General features: G+C 39.2%; 1 protein-coding gene across 12 annotated transcripts in view; it reads right to left on the bottom strand.

Annotated features, from left to right (window-relative positions):
- Positions 1–20,985, bottom strand: part of PHACTR2 (phosphatase and actin regulator 2) — a 295,091-nt gene that overhangs the window by 99,366 nt on the left and 174,740 nt on the right. For all 12 annotated transcript variants that reach the window (XM_005552008.5, XM_005552013.5, XM_015448732.4 and 9 more), the window contains exon 2: positions 20,046–20,213. In XM_005552008.5, the coding sequence (XP_005552065.3) occupies positions 20,046–20,213 (168 nt within the window). The remainder of the gene's footprint in view (positions 1–20,045; positions 20,214–20,985) is intronic.

The raw sequence follows: 20,985 nt of genomic DNA, 5'->3' as shown, positions 1-20,985 counted from the left end.
CACTTTGGGAGGTCAAGGTAGGACAATCACTTGAAGGCAGTTGGACACCCAGCCTGGGCAACTGAGCAAGACTCCATCTCTATGAAAAACAAATTTTTAAAAATTAAGCTGGGTATTGTAGTGCATGCCTTTAGGCCTAGCAACTTGGGAGGCTGAGGCAGGATTGCTTTGAGCCCAGGAGTTAGAGGCTGCGTAGAAATGATCACACCACTGCACTCCAGCCTGGGTGAATGAGCAAGACCCTGCCTCAAATAAATAAATAAATCAGAAAAGAAAAGACAAGGAGGAATCAAAAGTGCTGGGCAAACCCACCAGGATAGCAATAATAAAAAAGACAGGTAGTAACAAATGTTGGCTGGAGTGTAGAGAAATTAGAATGCTCATACACTGTTAGTAGGAATATAAAGTGGTGTGGCCACATTGAAACACAGTCTGGCAGTTCCTCAAAATGTGAAACATTGAATTACCACATGACTAAGCAATTCCATTTCTAGGTATATAACCAAGAGAAATGAAACCAGGAGAAGTGAAAACATATACGTACACAAAAACTTACATACAAATGTACACAGCAACATTATTCATGATAGCCACAAATAGAAACAAATCCAATGTCCAGCAACTGATGAATAAATAAAATGTGGTATATTTATACAATGGAATGTTTAGTATTTGATAATGAAATGATGTACTGATACACGCTACAACATGGATGACCAATGAAAGCTTCCTAAGTGAAAGATACCAGTCATAAAAGACCATATATGTATTTTCTGATTTCATTTATATGAGATATCAAGAACAGGCAAACCACAGAGATAGAAAGTAGAGCTGGGAGATTGGTGAAATGGGGAATGACTGCCAATGAGTATGGGATTTCTTTCTAGAGTGATGGAAATGTTTAAAATTGATTGTGGTGATGGTTTCACAACTTATGAATATTACTAAAACCTATTGAGTTGCACATGTTAAATGGGTGAACTGTTTGGTATATCAATTATATGTCAACAAGGCCATTTAATTTAAAGAATGCTGGGGGAGAGGAGAGATTTGAAATATAATAATCCAGATCTCACCTAGAAAGTAGCAGTCGCACATAGACTTTATTGAAGGAGATAAGGCAGTTGGTTAACCATAAAGAAATCTAGAGGAAAAGTTTCACTTTCTTTTCCATTTCAAAGAACCAGAGGGCCTGCTTAAACTTACCCAAGTTAAAAGAGATAACCTGAATGGTCCTATAACTACAAAAGAAATTGAATATGCTATTTAAAATCCTTTCGAAAGAGAAATCTTCAGGTCCATAATGTTTTACTGTTTATTCTACCAAACATTTCAAGAAGAAAATAACAACAATTCTGCACAATCTCTTTCAGAAACAGAAGAGGAGGGAACAGTTGCCAACTGATTGTATAAAGTTGGTGTTGCCCTGATATCAAACCTAGACAAAGATGGTGCAAGAACACTACAGACCAATACCATGAATCCTCAACAAAATATTATTCAATACAATCTAGCAACATATAAAAAGAATACTACACCACAACACAGTGGGGCTGGCCGGGCGCGGTGGCTCACGCCTGTAATCCCAGCACTTTGGGAGGCCAAGGCAGGTGGATCACCTGAGGTCAGGAGTTCGAGACCAGACTGACCAACATGGAGAAACCCCATCTCTACTAAAAATACAGAATTAGCAGGGCGTGGTGGCGCATGCCTGTAATCTCAGCTACTCCAAAGGCTGAGGCAGGAGAATCGCTTGAACCCAGGAGGCGGAGGCTGCTGTGAGCCGAGATTGTGCCATTGCACTCCAGCCTGGGCAACAAGAGTGAAACTCCATCTCAAAAACAAACAAACAAACAAAAAAACACAGTGGGGTTTATCCTAAGGATGTAAAAAACTGGTTCAAAATTCAAAAATCTGCCAATGTAATCAACCATAATAGTGGTCTAAAGAAAAAACCCAAATGACCACATCAATTGATCCAGAAAAAAAGTATTTGAGAAATCCAATATCTATTCCTAATAAATACTCTTAGAAAGTCAGGAACAAAAAGGAATTTCCTCAACCTAGTAAAAAAGGGCATGTATAAAAATCTTCAACTGGGCCGGGCGCGGTGGCTCACGCCTGTAATCTCAGCACTTTTGACGGCTGAGGCAGGCGGATCACGATGTCAGGAGTTCCAGACCAGCCTAGCCAACACAGTGAAACCCCGTCTCTACTAAAAAAACAAAAATCAGCCAGGCACAGTGGCACGTGCCTGTAATCCCGGCTACTCAGGAGGTTGAAGCAGGAGAATCTCCTGAACCCAAGAGGCGGAGGTTGCAGTGAGCCAAGATCGCGCCACTGCACTCCAACCTGGGCGACAGAGCAAGACTCCGTCTCAAACAAACAAACAAAAAAAAACCTTACACTAACATCATACTTAATGAATGCTTTCCCCCTAAGAATAGGAACAAGGCATGGATGTCTCCTTCACCACTCCTGTTTACCATTGTAGTAGAAGTCCTAGATGGTGAAAAAAAGGGAAGAAAATAATAAAAAGCATGCAGGTTAGAATGGAAGAAATAAAATGATTCCTATTCACAGATGATATAATTGTCCATGTAGAAAATCCTAAGGTATTTTCAATAGAACTACTAGAACTGATAAGTGAGTTTAGTAAGGTAGCGTGATACAAGAAACAACTGGAAATTGACATTTAAAAATATATATCATTTACAGTAGCTAAAAAATAAAACAAATACTTAGGTATAAACGTAATACTGTTTTCTAAAAACTTCAAAATGCTAATAAAAAAATGGAAGAGCTAATCAAATTGAAAGGCATATCAGTTCATAAATTAGAAAGTTCAACATGGTATAGATATCAATTCTACCCAAACTGCAGCATAGATTTAATGCAGTTTAAATAAAAATCCTAGCCAAAAAAAAGTACTCCAGCAGTAACTTTTCAACAATAAAAACAAGTTGGTTCTAAAATTTAAATGAAAGCCAAACAAACTAGATTAGTTAAAACAATTTTAAATGAAGAATAAGGTTAGAAAATCTCACTACCTAATTTTCAGACTTACAAAGCTATAATAATAAAGATAGTGTGATATTGGTGAAAGAATAGACACAGATTAAGAGAATAAAGTAGTGAGTCTGGAAATAGACCACAAATATGTTGCCGATTAATTTTTGAACAAAGGTGTAAAGGTAATTCAATGGGGAAATGATAGTTGTTTCAACAAATGCTGTTGAAATTTCTTACACATGACACCAAAAGCATGATCTGAAAAGAGAAAAAAAATTGTACTTAAGAGCCTTTGCTCTTAAAAGACACTGTTAAAAAACGGAAAGACAAGCTACTAGAGCCTGGCAGAAAATATCACCAAGTTACATATCTGACAAGGGCACTGAACCTAGAAGATATAACACTCTCAAAACTCAACATTAAGAAAACAAACTACTCAGTAAAAATGGATCAAAAGACTTCAAAAGACTTTTACCAAAGAGAGTATGTGGAAGAACAATATATGCTTATTGATTTTTAAAACAGTGCAAAGGCAATTTAATAGAAAAATGATGATCTTTTCAACAAATGATATTGAAATAACTAGACATTTACATGCAAAAAAACAGCCTTGACCCAAAACCAGCCTCACTCCTTGCATAAAAATGATCCTAAAACTGATCATAGATCTAAATGTAAAACATAAAACTATAAAAACATTTAGAAGAAAACATAGGATAAAAATCTTTGTGACCTGGGGTTAGGCATGACAAGAGACCAAAAGCATAATCTATTTTAAAAGAAGCTGATATGGTGGATTTCATCAAAATTAAAAATTTTTCCTCTACAAAAGGTACTGTTATAAGAATGAAAAGACAATCTACAGAGTGGAAAAAAATATTTGCAAATCACATATCCAACAAATAACTTGTATCTAGAATATATAAAGAACTCTCAAAATTCACCAGTAAGAAAACAAATAAGCCAATTAAAAAATAGGCAAAAGACCTGAATAGAAACTTTATCAAAGAGGATATATGGATGGCAGATACATACATGAAAAGAAGTTCATTCTTGGATGAATATTTTGCAAATATTTTCTCCCATTCCACAGACTGTCTCTTCACTCTGTTGACTATTTCCTTTGCTGAGTAGAAACTTTTTATTAGTAGTTTAATATAGTCAAATTTGTCCTTTTTTGTTTTGTTGCCTGTACTTTTGAGGTCTTAGACATAAAATCTTTGCCTAGACTGATGTTTTAGATTGTTTCCCCTATGTTTTCTTCTAGTAGTTTCATAGTTTTAGGTATTCTGTTTAAGTCTTTAATCCATTTTGCATTGATTTTTATACACTGTGAGACATAGGTGTCTATTTTCTTTCTTTTGTGTTTGGATATTCACTTTTTCCAGCACCATTTATTGAAGAGGATGTTCTTTCCCTAATCTATATTCTTGGCACCTTTGTCAAAAATCAATTGGCTGTAAATATGTAGATTTATTTCTGGGTTCTCCATTCTATTCCATTGGTCTATGTGTCTGTTTTTATACAAATACCATGCTGTTTTGGTTACCATAGCCTTGTAATATATTTTGAAGTCAGGTACTATGATGCTTCCAGCTTTCTTCTTTTTGCTCAGGGATTGCTTTGGCTGTTTGGGCTCTATTTTAGTTCCATACAAATTTTTCTATGTCTGTGAAAAATGTCATGAGACTGGTGGATCACTTGAGCCCAGGAGTTTGAAACCAGCTTGGGTAACATGGTGAAACCCTGTCTCTACAAAAAAAAAAAATATAAAAAACTAGCCAGGTGTGGTGATGTGCTCCTGTAGTCCCAGCTACTCGGGAGGCTGAGGTGGGAGGATCACCTGAGCCCTGGAGGTAGATGCTGCAGTAAGCATCTATGCAGCACTCCAACCTAAGTGACAGAGTAACACCCTGTCTCAAAAAAAAAAAAAAAAAAAAAAAAGGAAAGAAAGAAAGAAAAGAGGCACCACTGATTTTTATGTTGATTTTGTATCTTGTAACTTTACTGAATTTGTTTATCAGATCTAAGAGTTTCTAGATATAAGATCATGTCATCTGCAAAGTTTGTCTTTCTCTTTTCCAATCTGGATGCCTTTTATTTCTTTCTCTTGCCTAATTGCTCGGCTAGGACTTCCAGTTCAATAGGAGTGGTAAAAGTGGGCATCCTTGTCTTGTTCCAGTTCTTAGAGGAAAGGCTTTTAACTTTTCCCCATTCAGCATTATATTAGCTGTTGGTTTGTCATATAAGGGCTTTAATATGTTGAGGTATGTACAGGGAACTCAAATAACTCAACAAGAAAACACCAAATAATCCTGTTAAAATGTGGGCAAAAGATAGGAATAGACATTTTTCAAAAACACACACAAATGGCAACAGGTATACGAAAAAACCACTAAACATCAGGGAAATGAAAATCAAAACCATAATGACACATTATCTTACTTCAGTCAGCATGGCTATTATCAAGACGACATCATCAGGGAAATGCAAATCAAAACCACAATGACATATTATCTTACTTCAGTTAGCATGGCTATTATCAAAAAGACAAAAAATGACAGATGTTGGTGAGGATTCAGAGAAATGGGAACTCTTACACAGTGTTGGTAGGAATGTACATTAGTACAGTCATTACAGAAAACAGTATGGAGGTTTCTCAAAAAAACTAAAAATAGAGCCACCATATGATCCAGCAATTCTGCTACCAGGTACTCACCCCCCAAAAATGGAACTCAATATATCAAAAGGATACCTGCATGCCCATGTTTATTGTAGCACTGTTAACAATGGTCAAGATATGCAATCAACCTACGTGTCCATCAAAGATGAATGGATAAAGAAAATATGATTATATAAACACAATGGAATGCTGTTTGGCCATAAAAAAAAAATCCTGTCATTTGCAGCAACATAGATACAAGTGGAAGAAATTATGTTAAGTAAAATAATCCAGGAACAGGAAGACAAATACATGTTCTCACTCACAGGTGGGAGTTAAAAAAAGTTGATCTTATAGAAGTAGAGAGTAGAATGACAGTTACGAGAGGCTGCAAAGGGTGTGTGGGCGTCAGTGGGGGAGGGAATAAAGAGAGGCAGATTAATAGGTACAAACATACAGATACATAGAAGAAATAAGTTCTAATATTTAATAGCATGGTAGGGTGACTGCAATTGCAACAATGTATTGTATATTACAAAATAGCTAGAAGAGAGGATTTGAAATGTCCCCAATGGTAGAAATGATAAATGTTTGAGGTGATAGATATCCTAAATACCCTGACTTGATCATGACACAGTATATGCATGGAACAAAATATCACATGTGTCCTATAAATATACACAAATATTATGTATCAATAAAAAAGTTCAACATCATTAGCCCATTAGGGAAATGCAAATTAAAACCAGGACAAAATACCACTACATACTTACTAGAATGGTTAACATAAAACTAATTACAGCACACCTATGTTCAAAGCAGCAATATCCACAATAGCCAAGAGGGGGATGCAGTCCAAATGTCCACTGACCAATGAATGGATTTAAACAATGTAGTATACTACACAGTCTTTGAAAAAAGGAAATCTTGTCAACCTTGAGGACATTATGCTAGGTGAAATAAACTAATCACATAAAGATAAACACTATCTGAGTCCACTTATATGAGGGATCCAAAGGTGTCAAATTCATAGTTATAGAAAGTAGAACGATGGGTTACTAGGGGGCAAAAAGGAAGTTGTCTAATAGGTATAGAGTTTCAGTTCTGCAAGATGAAAAAGTTCTGGAGATCTATTTACAGAACAATGTAAATATATTGAACACTACTGAGCTGCACATTTAAAAATGGTTAAGATGGTGAATTTTATGATAAATGTTTTTGCCATAACAACAAAAAATAATGACAATACCAAGTGTTGACAAGGATGTGGAGCAACTGAAACTTTTCTCCACTACTTGTAGGAATGCATAACTCTGGAAAACTGTTTGGCATTTGCTTATAAAGTTAAACACACATTTAACATATGACCCCTAAATCCCATTCCTACATATTTTCCCTAGAGAAATGAAGGCTTTTGCTCACACAAGAACTTACACAAGAATGTTTATAGCAGTTTTATTTAGAATTACCCCAAACTAGAAACAACCCATGTGTCTTTCATGTATGGATAAACAAACTGTGGTACATCTATTCCATGAAATACTATTCAACAAAAAATGGAATGATTAATACACGCAACAGCCTGGATGAAGCTCTCATGAGTCACTCTGCAAAGTGGAAGAAACCAGTCTCCAAAGATTTCACACTGAATGATTCCATTTATATGACATTCTTGAAACAACAAAACTATGGTGAAGAACAGACCAGTAGTTGCCAGAGGTTAGGGGTTGGGGGAAGGGGTGCAGAATAGGGTGTGACTACAAAAAGACAGCACATCCATCCCAGCACTTTGGGAGGCCAAGGTGGACAGATCACAGGATCAGGAGTTCAAGACCATCCTGACCAACATGGTGAAACCCCATCTCAACTAAAAATACAAAAATTAGCCAGGTATGGTGGCGTGTGCCTGTAATCCCAGCTACTCAGGAAGCTGAGGCAGGACAACAGCTTGAACCCTGGAGGCAGAGGTTACAGTGAGCCCAGATTACGCCACTGCACTCAAGCCTGGGCAACAGAGCAAGACTGTATCTCAAAACAAAAAACAAACAAAAAAAAAAGTGCAAAGGAGATTTGGGGAGTGACAGAACTCTGACATATCCTGACTGTGGTAGCGATTATGCAAAACTATACATATATTAACATTCTTAGCACTATACACACATATACACAGACACATATAAAACAAAGAGGAAACACCCACATGGTGAATGACCAAGAGATAACCTCTTTGGAGAAGGTCATGATCACATATTCAGTCATAGAAAGTGAACTCGTTCATGGTACCTTTTTACATCTGCCTCCCGCATATGCCACACCACAGCTACTTCTAAGAAGAATCTCAGGAGTTCACACTGGAGCTGTCAGAATGAATACATACATCTTCCAGTGAACTATAGGCTCATTGGTCCATGTCCACAATGAAAGAGAGAGGAAAGGCAGGAAAACATTTTGGAAAAGTCAAAAAGCCATTTGTGTTTTCTGAAAGGTCAAGGGATTGGCATAGCTGGCACAAACCAGGGCTCAACAAAAAAGCCCCATTTTTAAAGGCCCAGTTTGTTGAGGGCCTATTTACAGGAAAAGTTTCCAAGAGGGGCTGCCAAAAACAACCAAAGGTAACCCTGACACCCCATAGTCTGGACTGTGCAGAAACTCGTGGCTGGGACCTCTATTTTTCTTCCTTGGAGAGAAGCACCAAGAGGCGATCTATAAATATAAACCAGCTTTCCCACTAAAAGGGAAGGTGAAAGAAGTTGGGTTGCATCATCCTTTGCTCTAGTCTGGAAAAGATTAATGTTTTCTAGAAAAAAATGAAAGAATTAGGCTGGGCGCGGTGGCTCATGCCTGTAATCCCAGCACTTTGGGAGGCCGAGGCGGGTGGATCACTTGAGGTCAGGAGTTTGAGACAAGCCTGGCCAATATGGTGAAATCCAATCTCTACTAAAAATACAAAAACAAAAAAAGAAAAAAGGAAGGCCGGGCACAGTGGCTCACGCCTGTACTCCCAGCACTTTGGGAGGCCAAGGTGGGTGGATCACTAGGTCAGGAGATCAAGACCATCCTGGCGAAAAGGGTGAAATCCCATCTCTACTAAAAATACAAAAAAATTAGCCAAGCGTGGTGGCAGGTACCTGTAGTCCCAGATACTCCGGAGGCTGAGGCAGGAGAATGGTGTGAACCCAGGAGGTGGAGCTTGCAGTGAGCCGAGATCGTGCCACTGCAGTCCAGCCCGGGCAACAGAGACTGTCTGAAAACAACAACAAACACACAAACAAACAAACAAAAATTAGACAAGTGTGGTCTCACACACCTGTAATCCCAGCTACTCGGGAGGCTGAGGCAGGACAATCGCTTGAAGCTGGGAGGCAGAGGCTGCAGTGAGCCGAGATCAATCCACTGCACTCCAGTCTGGGCAAGAATTACGCAGTTAAGAAAGCCACACAAAAAGAAATGTTTTGAGGAAGAAAATAGAACAAAGAGATCAACCACTTGACAAAACCAAAATGTCCTATCAAGAGGTTAATAGGAGAAAAAAGGTAACACACAGGAGAGGGAGAATTGATGTACTGTGTAGATCTGGCATGGAGCAGCAGGTAAGATAGAGAAGGGTGGTATATCAGAGACTCCGAGCCAGTGTCTGGCTTCTCTCACTGACCCGCCATTCTCGATCTCCACGTACACTCTGATTTTCCCCACAACAGCCTTCCCTGGTATTTCTTCCCTGGAATACCAGCTTCATGAGCTTGTTTCTCTAGAACAGAATCTGGGCATAGGGTAGAAGCTCAGTGAATACTTGCTGTATGAATGGATGACAAGGAGGATTCATCAGACCCAGCAGGAAAAGTCAAAAGTGGTCACTGAGGAGCTCTTGATGAGGTGCCAGTGCTAGAGATGAGAGCCTTGCACAGACCTGCCTGGCTAATCAGAAAGAATGCTGCCTTCTTGTAGTGTGTTTCTTAGGACATAAAAGAGGGCACATCAAAACTCCTCAAACCCTCCTCTACTGGTTTTTAAAAATAAGGATAATTGTCTTCCTCAGAAGCCATCTGGATGGTCTAACTGGTCAGAAGTCCTGAGTGGAAAACAGGAAGGCATGGAAGGTGACATGTGGTTCTCTTCTCTTCTGGCTAGAGATCATGGCATATGAAAAGACTGGATAAAGAAATGCGAAAAGCCATTTCAACCGATGGTGTTGAAGACAAGATCTGATTTTCTGGACTGTAACATTCAAATAATAGCCTGACAAGACATGTGGTTCATTACATGAAAATAGGAATGAGATACCAGACTATTCACAATAGCCAAGACATGAAATCAAACTAAGTATCCATCAGTAGATGAATGGGTAAAGAAAATGTAGTACATATACATAATGGAATACTATTCAGCCATAAAAACAATAAAATTCTGTCATTTGTGGCAACATGGATGGAACTGAAGGACATTATGTTAAGTAAAATAAGCCAGGTGCAGAAAGACAAATGTTGGATGTTCTCACTCATATGTGGGAGCTAAAACAAAAAAACAACTCATGGTCATAGAGTCGAATGTCAGTTACCAGAAGCTGGGAAGGGTAGTGGGGAGGAAGGAATAAAGAGGGGATGGTTAAGGGGTACAAATGTGCAGTTAGATAGAAAGAATAGATCTAGTGTTCAGTAGCACGATGGGGTGACTAGAGCTAACAATATTGTATATCTCAAAACAACTAAAAGAGTGGAACTGGAATATTTCTAACAAAAAGAAACGATAAATGTTTGAGGTGATGTATATTTCAATTACCTTGATTTAAACATTATACACTGAATGCTTATATAAAAATACCACATACGCCCCATAAATATGTACAACAATTATGTATTCATTAAAAATAAAAAATGTAGGAAAAAAATGACATGCCAAGAAGATGCTCACCGAATTGGCCTATTGAAGAGAACCTTAAAGTTGAATTCAAGAGAGAGGAAAACACCCACATAATGGTATAAAACCAGGCATCATGGAGGACAGCAGCCAGAACAGAAAAAGAAAAAAACCAATGCCAGAGACTTCTAGTGCTTTCGGAGAAACTAGCATCCAAGAAATGTGGATGTGATGTGTACATATATCCACATGAGGGTACAGGGAAAGAACAGAAAATATATTGCTATAAAAAAGTAAAACAGATCACCCCGTTAGGAGGCTCTGGGTGATATTTTCCACAAAGAGAACATTAAATAAGCAGAAAAGTGATAGAGAGTTTTCATAGGAACTTCCAGCTCCCTAGACATTTACAAGATACTTAATTCTTACTGATAAATTCTTCTTTAAATAAGATGAAATTCTATTCTAGACTTAATTCTAAATAGTGGAAATGTGGTTGGTGAAGTAGTAATAGTAAGAATTTTTTGAAAAGTCATCATTTTAGCTTAGGATTAAAAAATAGCTAAGAACATGTGAAGTACAGCCAGATGCACAGGCACCCTGTGGACTCCATGAGCACAAGGAACTGGTCAGGCTTGTTTATGACCATATCCCTAGCACACACTGCATTGGGCCAGGAACGCCATAAAAACTGAGTGACCTACACAATCTAGTACGCTTCTATGGTGAGAAACTCTGAAACTGACAACAGATAAAGGGATGAATAAACTTAAAGAAAAGATGGAAAGATGATCATGTAACAATGTGATTAGGAGATACAAAAACACACACACGCACACATCAGAGGCTAGTTAGAAAGACTGGAGATAATTTGTTTCAGGCCAAGACAAAAGGAAACTTCAACAATTAGAGCTGGGAATAAGGAATTCAGGAAGAAGCTCAATGACTGTATGTTATCAGGGCTGCTGGAGACAGGACTGATTCCTGTCCTAGAGACCGAACTAGACGGCTAAGGTCCTTTACAACTCAAAAATTCTTAATTTCAATTGAAAATTACGTAAGTGTTTTACTATAGTAACAATAAATAGTGTTTGGCTGTATTTGAACAAATATTAATAGTCCCAGGCTTCAGGCATATTATGGATTAAACTCGATTTTGTAAATTAGTTTGGGAGCATACCCATAATTCCAAATAATCTAAAAACGCAGTACAGGAGACACCGCCAATATGTAAGTTAAGGATTGCTTACAGACAGAGGCAATAATGCATTATTATTTCAACTTAGAAAGGCAGTCTCAATAGGACTCGATACTGTATCCACCAGAAAATACTAACATATGGGCTGCCATTCTAAACTGGAACTCCATGAGGCTGGCTTTCTGACTTTTGGTTTGCTGGTGCGTCAGAATCTGCCTTGCAAATGTGAGTTGAAGAAAGAAAGCCATAACAAAAAGCGTATATTATATAGTTAAACCCTGCTCCTCTTCTGGTAAAACTGTACAGAATGAAGTTTCATAATTCGTTAGGAGCCACGGAGCTGGCAGTAGATATCAGGACTGACAATCAAGCCAGGTGCTGTGGCTCATGCCTGTAATCCCAACACTTTGGGAGGCCAGGATGGGAGAATCGCTTGAGACCAGGAGTTTGAGACCAGCTTGGGCAACATAGTGAGATCTCATCTCCACAAATAACACAACAATTAGCCAGGCATGGTGGCCCATGCCTGTGGTCCCAACGACTCAGGGGACTGAGGTGAGAGGATTGCTTGAGCCCAGGTGGTCAAGGCTTCAGTGAGCCGTGATCACTCCACTGCATTCCACTCCAGTTTGGGTGACACAGTGAGATGCTGCCTCAACAACAACAACAAAAAGATTAACAACCAACCGTGAATGGGATGCATTTTAACAGTTAAATTATCAGATAAAGTTTGTAAAGGCCTAGAATCACAATGTGTCCACACCATTACTGAAAGTGCATGCTATGGTGCACACCTATAATCCCAGGGCTCTGGGAGGCTGAGGTGGGCGAATCACCTGAGGTCAGGAGTTTGAGACCAGCCTGGCCAACATGGTGAAACCCTGTCTCTACTAAAATACAAAAATTAGCCAGGTGTGGTGGTGTGTGCCTGTAATCCCAGCTACTCGGGAGGCTGAGGCAGGAGAATTGCTTGAACCTGGGAGGCGGAGGTTGCAGTGAGCTGAAATCACTCTACTGCACTCCAGCCTGGGGACAGAGTGAGACTCCATCTCAAAAAAAAAAAAAGAAGTGTCGAACACAAAGCAAGAAGCCCTCTGTGGGTCCAGATGTGCTGTGTGGCCTTTGGCTGGTTACATAACTTCTCCCCGATACAGTAAACTGGGAAAAGGGAAAGATTCCTTCCTTTTCCTCCAATATGACACGAGGGTGAATGATAAAGCACTTCCAGGCCGGGCATGGTGGCTCACGCCTGTAATCCCAGGACGTTAGGAGGCCAAGGCAGGTGGATCACCTGAGGTCAGGAGTTCGAGACCAGTCTGGCCAACATGGTGAAACCCTGTCTCTACTAAAAATACAAAAATCAGCTGGGTGTAATGGCACACGCCTGTAGTCCCAGCTACTCAGGAGGCTGAGGCAGGAGAATCGTTTGAACTCAGGATGCAGAGGTTGCAGTGAGTCAAGATCATACGCACTCCAGCTTGGATGATAGAGTGAGACTCTGTTTCCAAAAAAAAAAAAAAAAAAAAAGCACTTCCAACTTTTTAGTGGAATAAGATAGGTAAAATCAAAATGCTGTCATTTATTAATGCAACCAGAGCAATCCTTAACAAATATCACCTTAAGCAAATCCTTTAACTTTGCCCTACTTTCTAGATGTGGAAAATAATCCCAAATAGCAACATTAGGTCTCTATGGTTACAAGAGAATATTATCCTTTAATAGGACCAAACATAATTTTGATCCTTGCCAACCATTTTTCTACATGTGCACTGTGGAAAGCAGGCCAGTCAAGTAGAAATAAAGTAATTCTTCAGACAAAATCCTTCTTACAGCAAAAACTAGTGTGTGAGGCAAAATGATGTATTAGAGCCACCTTTCTATGATCAGTCCTTTCTGATGTGGGTAGGAAGACACCTTTTAGAGATGCAACTAGTGAATGGTCGAAAGTACTGGCTACGAGGCTTCATTGCTTAGGTTCAAATATTGCCTTTGCCTAGAGCCAGGTGTGTTTTCTTGGGCAAGCCCCAGTCTCCTCATCAGTAGAACTGGGAAAATAGTAGCCGTCAAAGACTGCAGTTCATAAGGTTGTACTGATGATTCAGTGAGTTAATATGAATCCAGTTATTGGAGCAGAACCTGGTACCTAACAGCATTCAATAAAAATTAGCCATTATTATTATTAGGGAGTACAAAGTACCTTCAGGATATCAAAGATATTACCAGATGATTCTCTACAACTTAGTATGATTCCTAGAATGCTAACACTGACAACAATACTACCTAAAAACCTAGACGGGCATTCTTTTTCTATTACTCCCAACACAAATAAAAGTCTCCTTTTTATTGAAGATAAGTTGTCTTGATTTTCTTTATATAGGAGTATAACTTACTTTTAAATAAGGACAAAAGACAGGGAAAATATTTTTTCTAATTTTATTGGCTTCTTAATAGTGGTACATGGCTGTAATTGTGAAGTACATGTTTTGGTTAGTATTTTAATTTGTTATAATTTTTAAAATCTTCAATTTCTTTTATAAAGTCCTAAAGCATAGGCAGGGTGTGATGGTTCATGCCTGTAATCCCAGCACTTTGGGAGGCCAAGGAGGATGAATTGTTTGAGCCCAGGAGTTTGAGAACAGTCTGGCAACACAGTGAAACCCTGTCTCTACAAAACACACAAAAATTAGCCGAGTGTGGTGCTGTGTGCCTGTAGTCTCAGCTATTTGGGAGGCTCAGGTGGGAGGATCATCTGAGCCCAGGGAGGTTGAGGATGCAGTGAGCTGTGATTGTGCCACTGCACTCCAGCCTGGGAGACAGAATGAGACCCTCCTGCCCAAAAAAAAAACAACAAAAAAAAAAGTCCTACATCACCCAGTACTGCATTTTTGGCTATAGTGGGTATTTAATAAAGAAGCAATTCAAGGCATATTTTTTTATTACATCCCATGTATAAGTTATTACATAAAGAACCTATGGGAAGTGCAGCAAAAGTGAGTGTAATAGTCTCTGCCCTTAAATACTTTACATAGCAAATTAGAAGCATAAGACAGACACTTAAACAAGAAAACAAGTTAAAATAAACATGTCCTAACAGGAGTACAGGCAAAGGAGGGGTGGCTACCATCAGCTGGTGCTGAATCAAAGTCAAGAGTATCTGCAGGAGGAAGAGACATGTTACTGACCCTTGAATGACTGGTAGCATTTCAATAGGTATACCTGGAGGAAGGACGTGCTCAGAGGAACAGGAAAGAGCAAGAAAAAGAGCCAGGGGACCAAGAAGGCTTGGGGCATGCTGAACCAGTGACCCAGCATGACTGAAGTCCAAAGGCTATGGACGACTTGAAAAGAAAATGTCAGTTTGGGTTAAACTGAGAAGAGCTGAGAAGCCTGGATTTCACTGAAGAAGCAATGCGGACCCAGTCACACTTTTTGAGCAAGAAGTGACAGGAGCAAAGTCCCATCTGAGGAACGTTTCCTGATGGTGATATCCAAGAGGATCTGGCGGGGGGCAAAAGGGGAGATGGGTGATCTGCCCACCTATGTCCCCAGATCCACACATGTTGGGCTACTGCTGCTGACCAGAGGGAGCCCTCATCTCCCTGCTCACCCAGCTCTTGGGCTATGTCATTTCCAGTAACTCCAGCACCACAGGCTTAGGATCTTAGGGACTCCTCCTCTAAATCCATTCCCTGTGTTCCACTTTATATAGCAAGTTTCTGTCCTGAGTCCTTTGGTAAGTTTCTGTCCTAGTTAACAGCTCTATTTCCTTGTTCTTTAAAAAAGGATAGGGCCGTAGGCTGAGCGCGGTGGCTCACGCCTGTACTCTCAGCACTTTGGGAAGCTGAGGTGGGCAGATTGCTTGAGCCCAGGAGTTTGAGACCAGCCCGGGCAACATGGCGAACACCCATCTCTATTAAAAGTACAGCACAAAAGTACAAAAATTAGCTGGGCATCGTGGCGTGTGCCTGTGGTCCCAGCTGCTTGGGAGGCTGAGGCGGGAGAATTGCTTGAAGCCGGGAGATTGAGGCTGCAGTGAGCTGTGATAGCACTACTGCATGCCAGCCTGGGTGACTAGGGCCCTGTTCAAGTCTTTCTGATTCCCACACCACACACCATCTGCCCCACCTAAATACTCCTACCTGAGAAAAGAACACCCTGGTTACTGAGGCTTGCCTGAATCTTCTAATATCACTCACCTGGATGCTCTGAGATTTACCCTACCTGTTGGAACCTGTGCCACTTTGTGGTGAAATACTCATCACTCTATTTGCCTGGCTTGATACTTATAAGGTTATTATCTTGATCACTTGGGTTCCTGACAGCCTGTGACATTTCAAACCTCCTCTGTCAGCCTCACCAGCTAGGTCAGGTTCCCCTCATAGGTAGGCTTGCTGCCAGAACCCTGCCTCTCCCTGTCTTCTCTAGTGGCCTACAGATTTCTATAGCTAGCTGCAAATAAGCATAGCAAAAAAGCTATGTTGCACTAATTGAGACATTAGGTGACAGGACTAGACAACAGGAATTGACAGGATAGGCTGATGTTAAAGACTTTGCATGAGGAGAAAATAAATCAAACGTTTTAGGAACTGATAGAATGATAGAACGTTTTAGGAACTAAACGTTTAGGAACTAAACGTTTTAGGAACTGATAGAATCAAACGTTTTAGGAACTGATAGTGACAGCAGGAAGAGTCAAAGAACTCCATGGTTCAAAGTCTGGATGCCAAAGGAAGCCATGTCTACAGTAATAAGGATTGCTGGGGTTGGCAGGGAATCTGTTTTGGTTGGAATGCATTTATACATAGTACTTTTCCACTCCCTCTTCCTTCACTCCCTGTGTCCATCATAGCATTTATTAGTACCTCACCTGTCTAGAATGAAAGCTCCATGAGGGCAGGAACCTCACTTGCTTATTGGCTACAGAATACCAGGCTTCTAGAACAGTGCCTGGCAGCTAGCATGTTTTCCATGGAAATACATATAGACTGTATGAATGGATTTTGAGTTAACATGTTGTTCTCAGGTAGTGCTACCCATCAGATGCTTGGGTAGATGTGCGTGGGCATTGGCTGGAGGCTGGGCCAGTTTGAGGGATGTGGGTATGGGAAAGAAGGGCACATTCAAAGCAACAGAAGGGCTAAGGCACATAGCAACCTTCCCTCAGAGGGTTAGGGGAGATGAGAAGATGAAGAGAAAAGGCAAAAGAGAGAAAGAAAAGTGAAAGACAAACAAGATAATGGTAGCTTTTGTAAGTTAAGGAAGAGGTATTTTGGAAATTAAGGCAGGACTGATTATTCAGTGACAGCAAATGTTGTAGAGGTTGAAATGAATGAAAATAAGAGAATGACACTAAATTTAATGGTTAGGAGACTTGGAGTAACCTCGGTGAATACAGAACACAGAGACAGATTGCAGTGGGAAAAGGAATGAGAACGTGGGAAGAAAGTAGAGGCAGCAGAAATAGGTTAGATTTTCAGTAAGTTTGGTCTTGATGGTAATACACTATGAGAAGTTAGAGGAACAACTGTGTTTATTTAGACAGGGCGTTTGTCCTCTTACCTTTGGGGAGATATAAGCATATATAAAAATCCAAAGGAAGGATGTTTATATCCTCACCTCCCACCAAATCAAATCAAATCAAATCAAATCAAAATGGGAAAAAATGATTATGTAGGGGGAAAAAAAAGGTGTAAGTGCCATTTTGAGTTCTAAATATAGGGAAGGGATAGAAGAACCTAGAGCTTAGCTGGGACCTCTCATGCAGGAGAAGAAAAGCAATGAAGAGGGGTATCTGGGGGAAGTGGATGGAAAAGAGGCCTGTTCTCCTGTCCTAGAATCTAAGAGCCAGACACTGAACAGCCTAAATCAGAGTCGAAGATATTGGAAACTTTCTGCTTTAAAACAAGGCTAAAGAACTGGAAGCTGGGGCATAAGCCCAGCCTGCCTTATAGGGCATGATGTCCTTTGGACATAGAATGAACATTCCAAAATACAACTGACTCAAGGACCACCAAGATAGGCTACGAATGGGACACTTCTTACCTCCAGTTACAACAGTAAACATGTCATTACAATGCATTAATAAATTAGTGTTCCATCCTGTCTACTACCAATTAAGAACTCCTATAACAGAAACCCATTCTAGGAAAAGTGGTATTTATCACTGTGCGGCAGAACACAATAAGGTTCATATCCATGTGAATACCAACCCAGGAGTTTAAGAGAAGGACAAACATAGAAGACTTACTTTTCTTGGAAGAAATGAACTTTCTTTTTTATCTCAAGATATGGTGGGTCTTGCCTAAGGTGTACTTCACTGATTATCAGACAGCCAACAGCCCTGATCATATCCAAACAGCTCGATTCCACTGCTTGAGATAATTTTTTAAAGAAGAAAATAACTTTCTCTTGGTTATATCCAAATACTAGTTTTGTGCAAAAGTAATTGCAGTTTTTTGCCACTAAAAGTAATGGCAAAAATCACAATTACTTTTGTACCAACTGAATATATCTGTTTTCCTCTAGATATGACATCTTTCTCCAATGTGAAAAAAAAAAACTAATATACGATACACCGTTTTGTAACTTATGTTCGTTTTCGTACCTTACATCTGGAGCCCTGCTCCCATCTTGGGTAGTCTTGGTAATGTGAAGAGCCAGATTCTCCCAATGCTTAAGCACATGTGAGAGGGAGGCACTTGAAGAAGGCCAGTGAGGTTTCTTCCATGACCAAAAAACAGGAGAACAAGATGCCTAGCCAGGGACTGGAAGGAGTCAAAGGTGTAAGGGTGTCTCTGGGGACCAATAACAGAATCTAGAACTGAAGCACCTCCAAGTTCAGCACATTCAACTCCCTGATTGTGCAGGTGAGAAAACTGAGGCTGATCGCCCCTGTTCAAAGTCACCCAGCCAGGTGTCCTCACACAGCACAGCACCCTGTCCCTCACCTCTCACCACCTCCTAACCCAGAAAGCCACTTAGGTACTGAAGAGCACCCAATAACCAAACCAGCATTATTTTCCCCTAAGCCAAGTTTTTCTTCTTTCTCTATCTTCTTATTACAAAAATTTTCCAATATCTATAAGCAGAGAAATGAGAATAATAACCACCATGGACCCACTGCCCAGCTTAAACAACCCATTGCCAGTCTTCCTTTATCTTAAGCTTACCTACCTCACCCTCCTCCAGGATTATTTTGAAGCAAATTCCAGGTAGCTTATCATTATTTCTTGTTAAATATAAAATGCTCAAACAAACTATATAGCTGCAAATGCATCCGAAACAATTTTCTTTGGGGAGCTTTGATGCTCCTATTCCATATCCTTGCATTGCGTGTGGTATTTTTAATTTCATTTCACAGCTCTAGAACAAAACCCTAGCTCTTATCTTAGTACAGACCAATAAGATACACTCTGTGTCCCTGTACATCCACTAACAATATTAGACTGTGTACAACGAGGAATTCTGATGAAGGCATTGCCTTGGACAGTAAGCATGGGGAACGTTGAACTTACTAAACACTTTTCTATAATAGACACAGTACACTCACACTGGCACTTGTTTAAATTGGGCTGAATTCTGGCCTGAGATTTAAAGCCAACTTCGTCCATGAGTCGATATGAAAGGCACTAAGCAACGTAACTCCTTAAGGTTTAACAAATCTACAAACTAAATTAACAACCAAACATTTTCACACCAATAGGGTTATGCCTCTACTCTCTTAAGACAGAGACCATTTATTTGTCCTAAGGATATGATAGAAATCTAAAATCAAATATAACAAAATTTTTCTTTCATATAGCCACTTAATCTTTCCTAAAGAATAAATATATCAAAAAAGACTTTTTAAAAAGTTTTAATTAATGAACAAGACTGTACTACTAGTTAAATAATGTTACATGTATAGTACTATAGTCTACTAGTTAAATATGTATATATTAATATAAATAGTACAGTCTAACTAGTTAAATATATATGTAACATCATGTGTATATAAAAATGGATAGCTGCCATCATAATGTTGATGAACAGCATTTCCACTTATCATTTTCTACTATTTCACTCCCTTGTCTCACCCATCCATTTTTTATATAAATTTACAAATATATATTTTTAAATGAGAATATATTAGAAAGTTAAGGTCAGTACAAAAAGAAGGCAAATCAGAACTCTTAAGTTGTTTCATCCATAAAATAAAGAATTCATTTCAAATATGGATTAAATTTTTTCTGGGAAAAAACACACTGTAATACATAATTTTCTACCTTTTAAACCATTTTACGATTTATCCCATCTTCTAACAAGTTATGATACTCATACCTGCTGAGGTTTCTCTAAATTTGTCGCTGGTCTTCTTTTTCCTCCATTTCCAAGGCTTAAAGATTTTACCAATGGTGGATAGTTTCCCCTTTCTCTTGAAGGGAGGTGTTTGGGAACCTGCTGTGGGGCCATCTGAGTTTGCTATAGAAGCTTTGTCCAGTCCATCAACTGTATAAAGAAAGATATAGACAGAGAAAGGTTATAAAAAAGGTTTTAATAAAACAACATCATCGATTGGTTCCTGGGCTGTTAACGGTAAGCACATCCACTCTAATTGGAATCTCACATAAAGTTTACTTGTCCCATTTCACAGCTGGTAGGACTTCCCTCATATCAATCAGTAAACCAGTCAATCAGAAATTACAGTCAACTTAGAAAATCATTCTGGGGAAACAGACTAGAAACAAGAGACTTACATTATAGATGGGGCCAAATGAGTGTCTGCAACACAGCTAAATCCATCTGCAACAACCCTATCAATATTTTGTACAGGAATAGAGTATTCTAAGTATTTCTGAAACAGGATGTTCCTCCAGAGACTAGTTTGACATTCTCAGTAATGAATATTACAGTTATGGTGTAGTTAAAATCATGGTTTCTCTTTCACAAAATAAAATTTGGTGCCAGGAAGCTAAATTCTATTTTTACAATGCTAAAACTATCTTTTGCTTTTATTACAAAAAAGGTTTTGAGCTTCAAAGAAACTGATAACTACACTAACCACAAGAAATATGTGGAAAATTTGGGTACTGTGTGTGATAAAAACATGCTTTTGTATGTCTTCACTATTTTATTTATCAGAAGAAATGCACAAAATCTTAAGTTGCCTTGCTTGCACTGTGTTCTAGGCTGATGGAAGATAGCAATGACTTATGTTACACCAACTATCAAATTTTAATGGCAAAGAACTGGAAGCAGGCCAGAATGGATGAACTATAAT

This window comes from Macaca fascicularis, chromosome 4, assembly GCF_037993035.2.
Source record: "Macaca fascicularis isolate 582-1 chromosome 4, T2T-MFA8v1.1".
NCBI classification, from domain to species: Eukaryota; Metazoa; Chordata; class Mammalia; order Primates; family Cercopithecidae; genus Macaca; species Macaca fascicularis.
Note: the sequence above shows the minus strand (reverse complement) of the source record. Positions and strands in the feature narration are given on the sequence as shown.